Genomic DNA, 16,102 nt, shown 5'->3' with positions numbered 1-16,102 from the left:
TATAATTTTAAAATATATTAATAATAAAAAACAAAGTATTTTTATGGAAACTAAAATAAATAAATTAAGAAAATAAATACATTTACTTGTTAAAAATAGATTTCATTTGAATGATAATTGTATTATATATATATATATATATATATATATATATATATATATATATATATATATATATATATATATATATATATATATATATATATATATATATATATATATATATATATATATATATATATATATATATATATACACTATATTGCCAAAAGTATTTGGCCACCCATCCAAATGATGAGAATCAGGTGTCCTAATCACTAGGCCCGGTGTATAAAATCAATAGGCCCGGTGTATAAAATCAAGCACTTAGGCATGGAAACTGTTTCTACAAACATTTGTGAAAGAATGGGTCGCTCTCAGGAGCTCAGTGATTTCCAGCGTGGAACTGTCATAGGATGCCACCTGTGCAACAAATCCAGTCGTGAAGTTTCCTTGCTCCTAAATATTCCAAAGTCAACTTTATTATAAGTGAAAAGTTTGGGAACTACAGCAAGTCAGCCACCAAGTGGTAGGCCACGTAGACTGACAGAGAGGGGTCAGCGAATGCTGAAGCGCATAGTGCAAAGACTTTCTGCATAGTCAGTTGCTACAGAGCTCCAAACTTCATGTGACCTTCCAATTAGCCCACGTACAGTAGGCAGAGAGCTTCATGGAATGGGTTTCCATGGCCGAGCAGCAGAATCTAAGCCATACATCACCAAGTCCAATGCAAAGCGTCGGATGCAGTGGTGTAAAGCACGTTGCCACTGGACTCTAGAGCAGTGGAGACGCGTTCTCTGGAGTGATGAATTACGCTTTTCCATCTGGCAATCTGATGGACCAGTCTGGGTTTGGAGGTTGCCAGGAGAACGCTACATTTCGGACCGCATTGTGCCGAGTGTGAAATTTGGTGGAGGAGGAATTATGGTGTGGGGTTGCTTTTTCAGGAGTTGAGCTTGGCCCCTTAGTTCCAGTGAAAGGAACTTTGAATGCTCCAGGATACCAAAACATTTAGGACAATTCCATGGGATGGCACAAAGTGTATATATATAAATATATATATTTTTTATATATGTATATATATATATATATATATATATATATATATATATATATAAATAATCCCCTGAAGAGCAGGGAAACCTGCGAAACAGGCTTGTAGGCTTGAAATAGCCTCTGTGTTTTTTCCTGACCTAACATATATGAATATATATATATATATATATATTTATATATATATATATATATATATATATATATATATATATATATATATATATATATATATATATATATATATATATATATATATATATATATATATATATATATATATATTCATATATATATATATATAAATATACATATATATACATATATACATATATATATATATATTTATATATATATATATATATATATATATATATATATATATATATATATATACATATATATATATATATATATATATATATATATATATATATATATATACATACACACATATGTATATATGTATATATAAATAACCATATTTCATATGTTTAATGTAATTCTACTATATATAATAATAATTCTACATTTAATATATTTTAATTGTATATTTTATTAAATTAAAACATGTATTTAAAACTAGATTTTTTGTCATAATAATGTAAACGTTAAGAAAATACGATATTGAGCATATATATGCATATTTATATATATAGGTATATATATATATATATATATATATATATATATATATATATATATATATATATATATATATATATATATATATATATATATATATATATATATAATTTTTTATTTTATTTTTTTCTACCGCTTGTCCTTTTCGGGGTCGCTGGGGGACTGCAGCCTATCCCAGCTGTATGTGTTCATACATATATATATACAGTATTTTTTTTTTTTTGACAATAAAAAACAAGTAAAAATTGTGTGTCTGTTTCCAACTTGTTCCAAAATGACCGCTGAATGACATACTTTGCTAAAGCTATCCGCTACATTAGCACTCGCACCAAAACAAACGCAGCTCTGTGATTGGCTCTCAGGTTGTTTGGGGCATGTTATCAGCAGTGAAACTGCAGAGTTAGTGTGTGGGATGAACACACGAAAAATCCTGTGGGTTCGTCCCACCTGTGGACGAGGGTGTGCAGTGATACTGGAATGTCACAAGGTCAAAGGTCATCAATGGATCCCACTTCAAGTAAACACGTATTGGAGATAACGCAGCATAAAAGGAGATTGTTTATTACATTTGCCATGTGTGAACTTCACAGTCTGCTGTTTGTAAACTCTCAGCGTCTCTCCCCTTCCCCCGCTCTCACATTCCCAACATTCCAGCAGCTTATCTTGAAGACTAGCTTGACCACAATAAAGCAGAGGTAAAAGACTTCTATTCTGTAAGTCAGTGTGTGTGCACCTCAAAACATCTCAGCGTAGGCTTCACATTCCTCCACTAAAACCTGCTGGAATGACAACTTTTTCCAATAGACTTTTTCGGCTAAAAATACAAAAGCCTGCAAATATCAACTTGTCCAAAATTCAGCTAAAGAATCTCTCATGAAATTTTACATTTTATGATGATATGAAAATAAAAGAATTATTTTTTACTACATCAGTAATAGGAAACAATGACTTACTAAGACTTCTAAATAAACGTTCATGACACACAACACCAATCAAACAACAGAACATCAAAGACATCATCAAAAAGTGTACATAAACACACACAGGGACTATTATGTACAGGTATTTGGGTGTTTGAATATGTTTATCTCCTTCCGATTTAATTTGTAAAGGCAAAACAAGCGTTACGTGTCAGATTTATGTGACGTCACGCGAGTTTGCTTCCTGTTATAAACACCTCAGTGTAAACATCTGTCACTCTCTGACAAGAAAACACAGCCTGTGAGTTCAATGTACACATGTTCAATGTCCTCATACAGTAATGTGTTTATACATGTTTGTATTGGAGTATTTAGTTTCCTAGTTGAAGAAAGGCATTAATGTCTCTTATATTCATGTTAGCAGGGACGTGCACATGATTATAAAGGGGCAGGGGCTCAAAGTCAGAAAAGGGCAGGAATTTTTTTTTTGGTCCTTTGCACAATATGGAAATTAATGTAAAATTAAATTTGCTAATAGGAAGCTAACTACTTAGCTGTGTGTCCTTTGTAGGTAAAAGTGATTGCCATGTATTTTGTGTCAACAAATTATTGTCATAATGAGTTAATTCACATTATCATAGGCTTGGAAGACATGAAAAGCAACACAACACTGGTTTATTATTAGACTATTTATTGTTAAAGATAAGCACTTTAATATTGAACATTGAACAGTGCAACATGAACTTTGAAAAAAAATAAATAAATAAATACCCAAATGGAAAAAACTTCAATGTGAAAATCTGTCCTTCTTCCCTTAACTTGATGAAAACACAATCAAGTTGTAACTTAATGTCTTTCCCACTTTTTTTACATCTCTGACAGGAATTTATTAATGTTGTTTAAAGGAAAAAAAAAAAAAAAAACCCACACACAGGCAGAGGGCACTTTTTAAGACGAGGCAAAAAAGGGCAGGGGCTTGAGCACCCATAGGGCCCTATGTGTGCACGTGCCTGCATGTTAGCATTAATGATAGTTAGCCATTAGCACGCTAGCTCGCTTCTCCAGTAGGAATGGGATTCATGATTCTTTGAAGGGAGCCAGATCTTGAGGAGCTGTTTCTTTCAAAGAGCCGTTCAAAAGACTGGCTCATTAATCATTAATATATTTTTTTTAACAGTTTACTAGTATACAAATAATTAAAATGTACACAGGTACTACTCTATTGGTGGGACTTATTATGAAATACTAGCTATCATTGCATTTGTGTTGCGTTCTCATTGTAAACATTCCATAAGGCGGTGCCATATTTATACAGAAAAAGAACACACAAATGATAAGGGAAAATAAAATGCATTAATGGATACAAAAAGTAAGTAGGGGCTAGGGGATAACAATATTGTACTACCATACCTGGGGTGTGTATGCTTAAAAGAAGTCAGGACGCATGCGCGGTAATCACTTGTTGAAAAAATGTGCGCAGTTAAAGGAACTTATAGTTAACGCGGTATTATCGCTTTAACTTTATTTACTTATATAATCACAACAGGGAATCGGTTCTCATTGTTCACTTAAAAAAAAAATTAAAAAGACTTGATTCGTTCCAAACGTCACAGCTGTATTTTCCAGCAAGTACTAATTTAAAAGGTATTTTTAGTTGTGCCGCGGTTTATCAGCAATACTATAATTCATTGTTAAATAATAAACGATTAATAATAAATGGCATTATTCTTCTTTATTCCAGAAACTCTTGGGAATCTCCACAGCGGAGATTAGGCAGAAATGTCAAGAGAGGGTGAAGGAGCTGGATGAGCTGAAGACTGCAGTGGATTCTCTCAAGGTAAAATGAACATAAATACAGAAGTAGTACTTCAACTTATGACTTTAATTGGTTCTATGACATCGATTGTAACCCAAGTCATGTGTATCTTAAAGGCCTACTGAAACCCACTACTACCGACCACGCAGTCTGATAGTTTATATATCAATAATGAAATCTTAACATTGCAACACATGCAAATACGGCCGGGGTAGATTAGTAAAGTGCAATTTTAAATTTCCCGCGAAATATCCTGCTGAAAACGTCTCGGTTTGATGACGTTTGCGCGTGACGTCACGGATTGTAGCGGACATTTTGGGACACCATTAATAATAATAATAATAATGGATTAGATTTATATAGCGCTTTTCTAGACACTCAAAGCGCTTCACAGAGAAGTGAGAACCCATCATTCATATTTACAACTCATTCATTCATCATTCATTCTCCGGTGTGAGCGGCACCGGGGGCAAGGGTGAAGTGTCCTGCCCAAGGACACAACGGCAGCGATTTTGGATGGTAAGAGGCGGGGAGCGAACCTGCAACCCTCAGGTTTCTGGCACGGTTGCTCTACCCACTACGCCATACCGCCCCATTGCGGCCAGCTATTAAGTCGTCTGTTTTCATCGCAAAATTCCACAGTATTCTGGACATCTGTGTTGGTAATCTTTTGCAATTTGTTTAATGAACAATGGAGATAGCAAAGAAGAAAGCTGCAGGTGGGAAGCGGTGTATTAGCGGCCGGCTGCAGCAACACAAACACGTAGCGGCTACGTCGTAGCCGGTGTTTCATTGTTTACATTCCCGAACGATGACAGTCAAGCTTTACCATTGGCCTGTGGAGAACTGGGACAACAGAGACTCTTACCAGGAGGACTTTGAGTTGGATACGCATGCTTGTGGAGATGGGACAACAGAGACTCTTACCAGGAGGACTTTGAGTTGGATACGCGCTACTGTGAGTACGCAGCTGCGGCTTCCAAACATTTGATCGCTTGCCCGTCCGTGCGTGCCGCTATGTGCATGTCACGTACGTAACTTTGGGGAAATATATGTGCTGTATGAACTTTGCGGAGGTGAACGGTACTTTGGGCTGTGGGATTGAGTGTGTTGTGCGGGTGTATTGGCGGGGTATATGGACGGGAGGGGGGAGGTGTTTGTTATGCAGGATTAAATTGTGGCATATTAAATATAAGCCTGGTTGTGTTGTGGCTAATAGAGTATATATATGTCTTGTGTTTATTTACTGTTTTAGTCATTCCCAGCTGAATATCAGGTCCCACCCGCCTCTCACAGCATCTTCCCTATCTGAATCGCTTCCACTGCTCTCTAGTCCTTCACTCTCACTTTCCTCATCCACGAATCTTTCATCCTTGCTCAAATTAATGGGGAAATCGTCGCTTTCTCGGTCCGAATCGCTCTCGCTGCTTGTGGCCATGATTGTAAACAATGTGCAGATGTGAGGAGCTCCACAACCTAAGACGTCACGCTACTTCCGGTACAGGCAAGGCTTTTTTATCAGCGACCAAAAGTTGCGAACTTTATCGTCGATGTTCTCTACTAAATCCTTTCAGCAAAAATATGGCAATATCGTGAAATGATCAAGTATGACACATAGAATGGATCTGCTATCCCCGTTTAAATAAGAAAATCTCATTTCAGTAGGCCTTTAAATCAGCGACCAGTGTCATTCCAGGGATGATAGATATGTTTTGTGCAGGGTGATGTGGGTTTCCTGCACGCAAAGTAGGTCAAAACAAATGGCCAGCGTTGCCAGTATCTTTGCCTTGCATCTGGATCAGAGAGGGGCGGCAGTTATCTCTAACGCTTTCGAGATCCGGCAGGCATCTTCATCATTTGAAAAAGGAAATAATTAAGCCACTTTGCACTTTGCATTTCCTGACTTCTTCAACTGGAACATCACTTTGTTTGTGCAGAACTCGGCCCAGAGAGCCATGCTGGAGAGTCAAAAGATGTTCGAGGACATGATTCGCTCCATCGAGAGGATGAGGTCAGAAGTCACCAAGCTGATCGGAATCAACGAGAAGGCGGCGTTCAACCAATCAGAGGCTTTAATAGAGCGTCTGGAACAGGAGATTGACGAGCTGAAGAAGAAAGAGTCTGGCTTGAAGGAGCTTTATGGCACTGATGACCACATCCACTTCTTGCAGGTAAAATATTGAACTTATAAACTTACATATAATATGACTATACTATGATGGAAATAATATAACATTATGTATATATATATATATATATATATATATATATATATATATATATATATATATATATATATATATATATATATATATATATATATATATATATATATATATATATATATATATAGTGAATTTTGCTAATAGTGGCTACAAAAATGTAGTGTTTATAGCAACCACCTGTTAAATGTATTCACTTATTTTGCATCCCTAAATAGTAATTTACGACCACTAATATAAACATTTACTGCTATGATGTTAATACATTGACTTTATCTTCATCCATTCATCTATTTTCTACCACTTGTCCCTCTCTGGGTCGCCTGGGTGGCTGGAACCTATCCCTGCTGCACTCGGGCAGAAGGCGGGGTACACCCTGGACAAGTTACCATCTCATCGCAGGGCCAACACAGATAGACAGACAACATTCACACTCACATTCACACACCAAGGCCAATTTAGGGTTCTCCTTCCGTCAAATACAATTCTATAAGAAATGCCACCAACGCAATTTCACCTCTTCTTAGTCTATTGATATGCAAAAAAAAATTTCATACAGGTACACACTTATTGTCACCAAACCAGAATGTCAATAGTTGATACCTATGAATTTCCAAATTTCTCCATACTTAATCGATACTATAGTAAAAATTCAAAAAAATGGACCCCGGTCTTTTTAAATTCAGTGCCTTATTGACAAAAGAGTTTGAAAGTGTCAAGTATTTAAGATTACTCGGCAACAACAAAATGTAAATATAAGTATCAGCTGCCAAGAGGTAACAATACAGTCAAAAAAGAACAGCAGTGTTTTATAACCTCCCAGTAAATCATAAATACCAAATATAATAAATTATTTTACATCTTAAAAAGAACAGCAGTGGTGTGGAGCCTTCAAGGATATAAAACAATATTGTTATTAAGATTATTTCAATGTGGTGGTAATGGGACGTCACCATGTCATTTGTAATGAAATACAATAATAAAAAGGATAAAACATATTTTTAAAGACATATCTTTGTGTTTGTATTCTTAATTAGTATCAATATTTCAGCCTTTTCTTGTTATGTTATGCTTTTTCGCTCTATTTTTAAACAAAGGGGTGCCTTCAGAGAATGACCCCTGGCCACACTTTGCCTTCCTGGTGAAATAAGTAAAGCAGTGGTGTTTGAAGTGTTGCCAAATGACAGCAGAGTGTCTTTAAACTGTGTTTTTCAGCACTTATCGAAGTGATAAAAGTTGTGGAAGTTTTCTGCAAGCTGTGGTAATGCCCACTCCCTGGGCTTGTGGTGGGGATCCGTGCTTCACTTTCATGGTTTGATAATTGAATAAATGCATGACGCAAGATATCCTTCTCTTTAACTTTTAATATGCACCTCTACTTACTAAATCCAGCGATAAAGTGGCTAAAGTGCGTCACAGATCATTTCTGCTACATCTTATTCTCTGGCAAAGCAGGCGCGTATGAGGTGTGTTGTGAAGCAGAGTTAAGCCACTATGGCAGTTATGCTACATTCACACACCCCATTATCATTTGTTTATGAGCGAGTGCGAACCAGAAGCAACAAAGTCACATTTGTGACCGGCTTCTACAAAGAAGTAAATACATGGAAACACTGGATAATTTATTTAAAGACAGAAGGCGTTCTTCTTTGGTTCAGTTCTCACATGCAGAGAATTGATGCGGCTCGCAGAGAAAAAAGTATGATGATACTGATAAAAGCAGATACCAATATATTTTTGCGTGTTGCTAACAATACTTTTGACAAGCCTACACACTTATGATCGTATACATTAGACGTTTGTGCTGTGTTGTCCCCTGACAAACTGAACCAGTAATTCCGTGTTGACAAATGGATCATTTAGTGCTGATCATGTGACTGTAGCATCACATAAATATTCAAATACGCCTGTTTTATTGACTTTATTTGGTTGTTTTTATTTTACATCTAATAATAATAATAATGGATTAGATTTATATCGCGCTTTTCTATTATTAGATACTCAAAGCGCTCACATAGAAGTGAGAACCCATCATTCATTCACACCTGGTGGTGGTAAGCTACATTTGTAGCCACAGCTGCCCTGGTGTTGACTTGACAGAAGCGAGGTCGCCAGTTTGCGCCTACGGCCCCTCCGACCACCACCTATCAGTCATTCATCATTCATTCACCAATGTGAGCGGCATTGGGGGCCAGGGAGAAGTGTTGGGGCGGTATAGCTCGGTTGGTAGAGTGGCCGTGCCAGCAACTTGAGGATTGCAGGTTCGATCCCCGCTTCCGCCATCCTAGTCACTGCCGTTGTGTCTTTGGGCAAGACACTTTACCCACCTGCTCCCAGTGCCACCCACACTGGTTTAAATGTAACTTAGATATTGGGTTTCACTATGTAAAAGCGCTTTGAGTCACCAGAGAAAAGCGCTATATAAATATAATTCAATTCAATGTCCTGCCCAAGGATACAATGGCAGCGACTTGGATGTCAAGAGGCGGGGAGCGAACCTGCAACCCTCGGGTTTCTGGCACGGCCGCTCTACCCACTACACCATACGCCATCTGCTGTATTTGCTGCGGTTTATCTGTCTGCGTGTGTGCTAGTTAGTTAGTAATCCCTGAACTCTGACTGACAGGCTCAAGTCGTTCACATAATAACTCAAAAAGTTTGGAGAGGATTTTGATGGAACTTTCAGGAAATGTCAGAAATGTGAAAAAGAACAAGTGCATATTTTCCAGGGGTGATTCGCATCAATGTCTGGATTCAGGATTTTTCAAAAGGAACTCTTAGTATTGAGAGGTAGAGCATGGTGGAGGTCTGTGCTCTCTGAGTGCATTTCTAGTTATTTAAGTGTCCATTATTATTATTACTAGGCCATCATTCTTGTTTACAAAAAGCAAAAGAAAAAAACGTTAGGTAGAAGAAATCAAAATCAAGATGGCTGCATATTCAAAATGGCTGTCAATCTGCATCAGGTGGCCACTTTTGCTGTTTTCCCTCCAGTGGTCGCTTTTGAAAAGTTTGTCTGTAATGTAACATGTTTTGCATATTCAATATAAAATGTTTTATTGTGTTTTACTTTTGTTGCTAGATGTAAAATGGTGCTGCCGAAGTGGCAGCTAGTTGTAGAAGCTTTGTGCTCCTTTATATCTTCCTTTGTGTTCTTCAATCTTTCCGTCTTGTTTTCATGTGTCCATTTTGGTTCAAACCCCTTTGGGGCTGTGCAAGGAGAGGTGACCCTTTTGTGATCTTTGCGCTACTTTTAATACTTTTTTGTGGACTTTTTGAATCTGCACTGGAACCACATAATGTACCCATTGATGGATAAATAAAGTCTATACTATCCTGTCCTATATTCAATATAACATGTTTTATATTTTCAATATTATGTGATTGTGATGATCCTCAGAACTTCAACTACCTGTGCACCCCCACTGATGACGGCTTCATACCAAAGGTGACCGTTAACCCCGACTTCTCCTTCATGGCCGTCAGGAAGGCCGTCTCTGAGATCAAGGATCGTTTGGAAGAGTTTGGCAGGGAAGAGTTGCTGAAGATCTCCAAGACGGGTCAGACTTTAGCGAAAGCAACACAGCAGATATGCTTAGTCAGCACAAATAAACATGACCTGCCTTACAGTGAATGAAGTTCCCGTCTACACAACAGAGAGTCGAACTTTGGACAGAAGGAGCAGAGGTGAGCGACGTGTCAGCAAATAAATGGTGTACAAACACAAATTAATGTTTGCTGTTGTTGTTCTTTTACAGGCAGAGAAGACAACATGGTAACAGTGGACACTCCTGCTAGTCCAGTACCGAAGACCAGAGCAGACTTTGTCAAATGTAAGTCAATATTTCACGGCACAATTTCAATGCATGCTGACAACAGGTCCAATTTGCTATTGTAATGTGGGCAACTATGCACTATCCATTGTTATCACCAGGAAAGATGAGGTCACCTACCTAGGTTCCATTCTAGAGGCTAATCTTTCCTGTGATAAAATGGCAACAAAGGTAATCAAAACGGTCAACCAACAAACGAGATTTCTCTATAGAATCTCCTCTCTGGTCAACCAAAGCACCATGAGGATTCTGGCGGGAACTCTCGTTCAACCCTTTTTCGATTACGCATGCACCTCCTGGTACCCTAGCACCTCCAAAACCCTCAAATCTAGACTCCAAACATCCCAGAACAAGCTAGTCAGATTACTTCTAGACCTCCACCCCAGATCACACCTCACTCCTACCTACTTCTCCAAAGTGGGCTGGCTCAGGGTGGAGGACAGAGTAAAACAACTTGCACTGAGCCTAGTCTATAAAATCCGCTACACCTCCCTGATACCAAAGTACATGTCAAACTACTTCCTTAACGTAAATGACCGCCATAACCACAACACCAGGGGGAGCTCCACTAACCACGTTAAACCCAGATTCCGATATAACAAAGGTCTTAACTCATTCTCTTTCTATGCCACATCAATATAGAATGCACTCCCAACAAGTGTAAAAGAAAGGGCATCTCTATCCTCCTTCAAAACCGCACTAAAAGAACACCTCTAGGCAACTTCAACCCTAAACTAACAGCCTGTCCGGATTGTTAATAATCAAATGTAGTTACGTTTTCTTATGCTTTCTGATTTTGGCAAAATGAGGGTAGTAAGTTATTTTTTTGTCGTTCTGTGTATTTTTTTACGTTTATTGCGCTGTCGGGTCACGAAACACTGCAAGAATGTAGCAGCATAGTGTGTGAAATACGGCCGCAAAATTAAACTTTCATGAAATAAAAGCATGTTTTATTGAAAGTTTATGAGCTTGAGTATGTTAAGAACTATACTGTATATAGACATGGTATTTTGGTTTATTTCATCAGAAAAAAATTACTGCAATTGCATGCATCTATTTACAGCCACACACGTCCTTGGTAGCAGTCATTGTACCTGTTTTTTAGTTGGCCATACTCTCTTTATACACGACTCTGCTCCAAACAAAACACTTTTCTAGACTCTTTTTAGTCAAGTTGGTGGATGCTGGGGCGTCTCTATTACAGTTGCAAAAAAAAGTATGTCAACCCTTTAGGATTAAAATGTGTTTTGATCTTCATCGAAGCCACAACAATAGACAAACACAGTCAGTTTAAACTAATATCGCACCAAAAATTATAGGTTTTCATCTTTTCATAGAACACAACATGTAAACATTCACAGTGCATGGTGGAAAAAGTATGTGAACCCCTAGGCTAATGACTTCTCCCAGAGCTGATTGGAGCCAGGACTCAGACAACATGAAATCTAATCAATGTGACAAGATCATATGTGTTGATTAAAGCTGCCCTGCCCTATAAAAAATACACACCTGTGATAAGTGTGCTGTATTATGAACCATGCCTCGCAGAAAAGAGCTAACAGAAGATCTACGATCAAGAATTGTTAACTTGCATTAAACTGGAAAGGGTTACAAAAGTATCTCTAAAAGCCTTGATGTCCATGTGTCCAAGGTAAGACAGACTGTCTACGAATGGAGAAAGTTCAGCACTGTTGCTACTCTCCTTAGGCGTGGTCGACCTGTAAAGATGACTGTGACAGCACAGCTAAGAATGCTCAGGGGGGGGGCGGTATAGCTCGGTTGGTAGAGTGGCCGTGCCAGCAACATGAGGGTTCCAGGTTCGATCCCCTCCTCTTCCATCCTAGTCACTGCCGTTGTGTCCTTGGGCAAGACACTTGACCCACCTGCTCCCAGTGCCACCCACACTGGTTTAAATGTAACTTAGATATTGGGTTTAAATGATAATGATAAATGGGTTATACTTGTATAGCGCTTTTCTACCTTCAAGGTACTCAAAGCGCTTTGACAGTATTTCCACATTTACCCATTCACACACACATTCACACACTGATGGCGGGAGCTGCCATGCAAGGCGCTAACCAGCAGCCATCAGAGGCAAAGGGTGAAGTGGCTTGCCCAAGGACACAACGGACGTGACTAGGAAGGTAGAAGGTGGGAATTGAACCCCAGTAACCAGCAACACTACCAACTTCGCCACGCCATCCCGTTTCACTATGTAAAGCGCTTTGAGTCACTAGAGAAAAAGCGCTGTATAAATATAATTCACTTCACTTCACTAAACTCAGTGAGGTGAAGAAAAATCCTAGAGTGTCAGCTAAAGACTTACAGAAATCTCTGGCACATGCTGACATTATTGTTGACAAATCTACAATACGTAAAACATTGAACAAGAATGGAGTTCATGAGAGGACACCACGGAGGAAGCCACTGCTGTCCAAAAAAACACTGCTGCACGTTTGAAGTTTGCACCTGGATGATGGCAAAAATTCTGCAGACAGATGAAACCAAAATTGAGTTGTTTGGAAGAAACACACAATGTTATGTGTGTAGGAAAAAAGGCCCAGCACACCAACATCAAAAACTCATCCCAACTGTGAAATATGGTGAAGGTGGCATCATGGTTTGGGGCGGCTTTGCTGCCTCAGATCCTGGATGGATTGCTTTCATCAATTGAAAATGAATTCCCAAGTTTATCAAGACATTTTGCAGGAAAACTTAAGACCATCTGTGCGCCAACTGAAGCTCAACATAGGCCCCAAACAGAGAATAAAATCAACAACAAAATGGCTTCAACAGAAGAAAATACGCCTTCTGGAGTGGCTCAGCCAGAGTCCTAACCTCAACCTGATTGAGATGCTGTGGCATGACCTCAAGAGAGTGATTCATACCAGACATCCCAAGGATATTGCTGCACTGAAACAGTTTTGTGAAGAGGAATGGTCCAAAATTCCTCCTGACCGTTGTGCAGGTCTGATATGCAACTACAGTAAATGTTTGGTTGAGGTTACTGCTGCCAAAGGAGGGTCAACCAGTTATTAAATCCAAGGGTTCACATACTTTTTACACCCTGCACTGTGAATGTTTACATGTTCTGTTCAATAAAAAGATGAGAACCTATATTTTTTGTGCGGTATTAGTTTAAGCAGACTGTGTTTGTCTATTGTTGTGACTTTGATGAAGAGCAGAAGACATTTTATCACCAATTTATACGGAAATCCAAGTAATCCCAAAGGGTTCACATATTTTTTCTTGCAACTATCATGCAATGAATGATGGACCATCAATAAATTGGTGTGTGTGTGTGTAAGTATATATATATATATATATATATATATATATATATATATATATATATATATATATATATATATATATATATATATATATATATATATATATATATATATATATATATATATACGTGTATATATATACATATATATATGAGCATATATATATATATATATGTACATATATATATATACAGGCCCGGCCTTAACCAATCTGGTGCCCTAGGCAACATTTTAGGTGGTGCCCCCCCACATCGGCAGTGAAGTGTATATACTCACAAGAAACCGAATAGCTTTGTCTTTTACCTTTTTTTTTACTTAAAGAAAGCAAATTAACAATCAGAATAGTTAACAAGATTAAAAAAATATGAATAAATAAATGAATACAAAAATAAAAAATGAATATATGAAATAAAATATTTTTTACATACATATACACAAAATAAAACGTGTCAACAAGTTGCATAAAATCAATTAAAAATACAATATAAATAAGGCACTGCACAAAACAAGATATCAAACCAGTAGGACTTTAACAACTATATTACAAAAAAAGGGGATCCTACAGAGTTCTCTATTTGTGCTTTTTAATATTGCATTAACTAGAATGACTTACAAATTACTGTACACCAGGGAGTACTGTAATTACCTAACGTTACATAATTATTTTCCATAATTTAGCCCCCGCCCACAATATTAACCCGACGTTAAAACAGAACTAGCTATTTATTGATTAGCAATTGCCGAATCATGTAATATTAGCTTAATGCTAAAAAGCCAGGTTACTATCACATTCTGTAACAGACAAATAATTTCATGTAGGCTAACGTTACCTACCTGCTACCTCTGTCTTTTTCTCGTTTCTGCTCTTCTTTTCTCTTTTTTCTTCCCTGGGCACAGACAGTTTTGGCCGTTTTGACATCTTGTGTTGATTTTTTGATGTGGTGATGTCCAAAGAGTCATGATACGGGAAGGGAAGGGGCACACCGTGCGTACCTGTGTGTATATATATATATATATATATATATATATATATATATATATATATATATATATATATATATATATATATATATATATATATATATATATATATACACTACCGTTGAAAAGTTTGGGGTCACATTGAAATGTCCTTATTTTTGAAGGAAAAGCACTGTACTTTTCAATGAAGATAACTTTAAACTAGTCTTAACTTCAAAGAAATACACTCTGTACATTGCTAATGTGGTAAATGACTATTCTAGCTGCAAATGTCTGGTTTTTGGTGCAATATCTACATAGGTGTATAGAGGCCCATTTCCAGCAACTATCACTCCAGTGTTCTAATGGTACAATGTGTTTGCTCATTGGCTCAGAAGGCCAATTGATGCTTAGAAAACCCTTGTGCAATCATGTTCACACATCTGAAAACAGTTTAGCTCGTTACAGAAGCTACAAAACTGACCTTCCTTTGAGCAGATTGAGTTTCTGGAGCATCACATTTGTGGGGTCAATTAAACGCTCAAAATGGCCAGAAAAAGACAACTTTCATCTGAAACTCGACAGTCTATTCTTGTTCTTAGAAATGAAGGCTATTCCACAAAATTGTTTGGGTGACCCCAAACTTTTGAACGGTAGTGTATATATATACATGTATATATATATATACACTACCATTCAAAAGTTTGGAGTCACTTTGAAATGTCCTTATTTTTGAAGGAAAAGCACTGTACTTTTCAATAAAGATAACTTTAAACTAGTCTTAACTTTAAAGAAAAACACTCTATACATTGCTAATGTGGTAAATGACTATTATAGCTGCAAATGTCTGGTTTTTGGTGCAATATCTACATAGGTGTATAGGGGCTCATTTCCAGCAATTATCACTCCAGTGTTCTAATGGTACAATGTGTTTGCTCATTGGCTCAGAAGGCTAATTGATGATTAGAAAACCCTTGTGCAATCATGTTCACACATCTGAAAACAGTTTAGCTCGTTACAGAAGCTACAAAACTGACCTTCCTTTGAGCAGATTGAGTTTCTGGAGCATCACATTTGTGGGGTCAATTAAACGCTCAAAATGGCCAGAAAAAGAGAACTTTCATCTGAAACTTGACAGTCTATTCTTGTTCTTAGAAATGAAGGCTATTCCACAAAATTGTTTGGGTGACCCCAAACTTTCGAACGGTAGTGTATGTACATATATATATATATATATATGTATATATATATATATATATATATATATATATATATATATATATATATACACACACAAAGATAATTGTAATACTTTTAAAAT

The 16,102-nt window shown here is 37.2% G+C and overlaps 1 protein-coding gene across 3 annotated transcripts in view; it reads left to right on the top strand.

The window, feature by feature from the left end:
- ftr82 (finTRIM family, member 82) overlaps window positions 1–16,102 on the top strand; it is a 32,145-nt gene that overhangs the window by 5,439 nt on the left and 10,604 nt on the right. For all 3 annotated transcript variants that reach the window (XM_062048462.1, XM_062048461.1, XM_062048460.1), the window contains 5 exons: window positions 4,399–4,494; window positions 6,411–6,644; window positions 10,096–10,255; window positions 10,326–10,382; window positions 10,454–10,528. In XM_062048462.1, coding sequence (XP_061904446.1) covers window positions 4,399–4,494; window positions 6,411–6,644; window positions 10,096–10,255; window positions 10,326–10,382; window positions 10,454–10,528 — 622 coding nt within the window. The remainder of the gene's footprint in view (window positions 1–4,398; window positions 4,495–6,410; window positions 6,645–10,095; window positions 10,256–10,325; window positions 10,383–10,453; window positions 10,529–16,102) is intronic.

This window comes from Entelurus aequoreus, linkage group LG05 (assembly GCF_033978785.1).
Source record: "Entelurus aequoreus isolate RoL-2023_Sb linkage group LG05, RoL_Eaeq_v1.1, whole genome shotgun sequence".
Classification (NCBI taxonomy): Eukaryota; Metazoa; Chordata; class Actinopteri; order Syngnathiformes; family Syngnathidae; genus Entelurus; species Entelurus aequoreus.
This window is presented reverse-complemented; position numbering and strand designations above follow the sequence as displayed.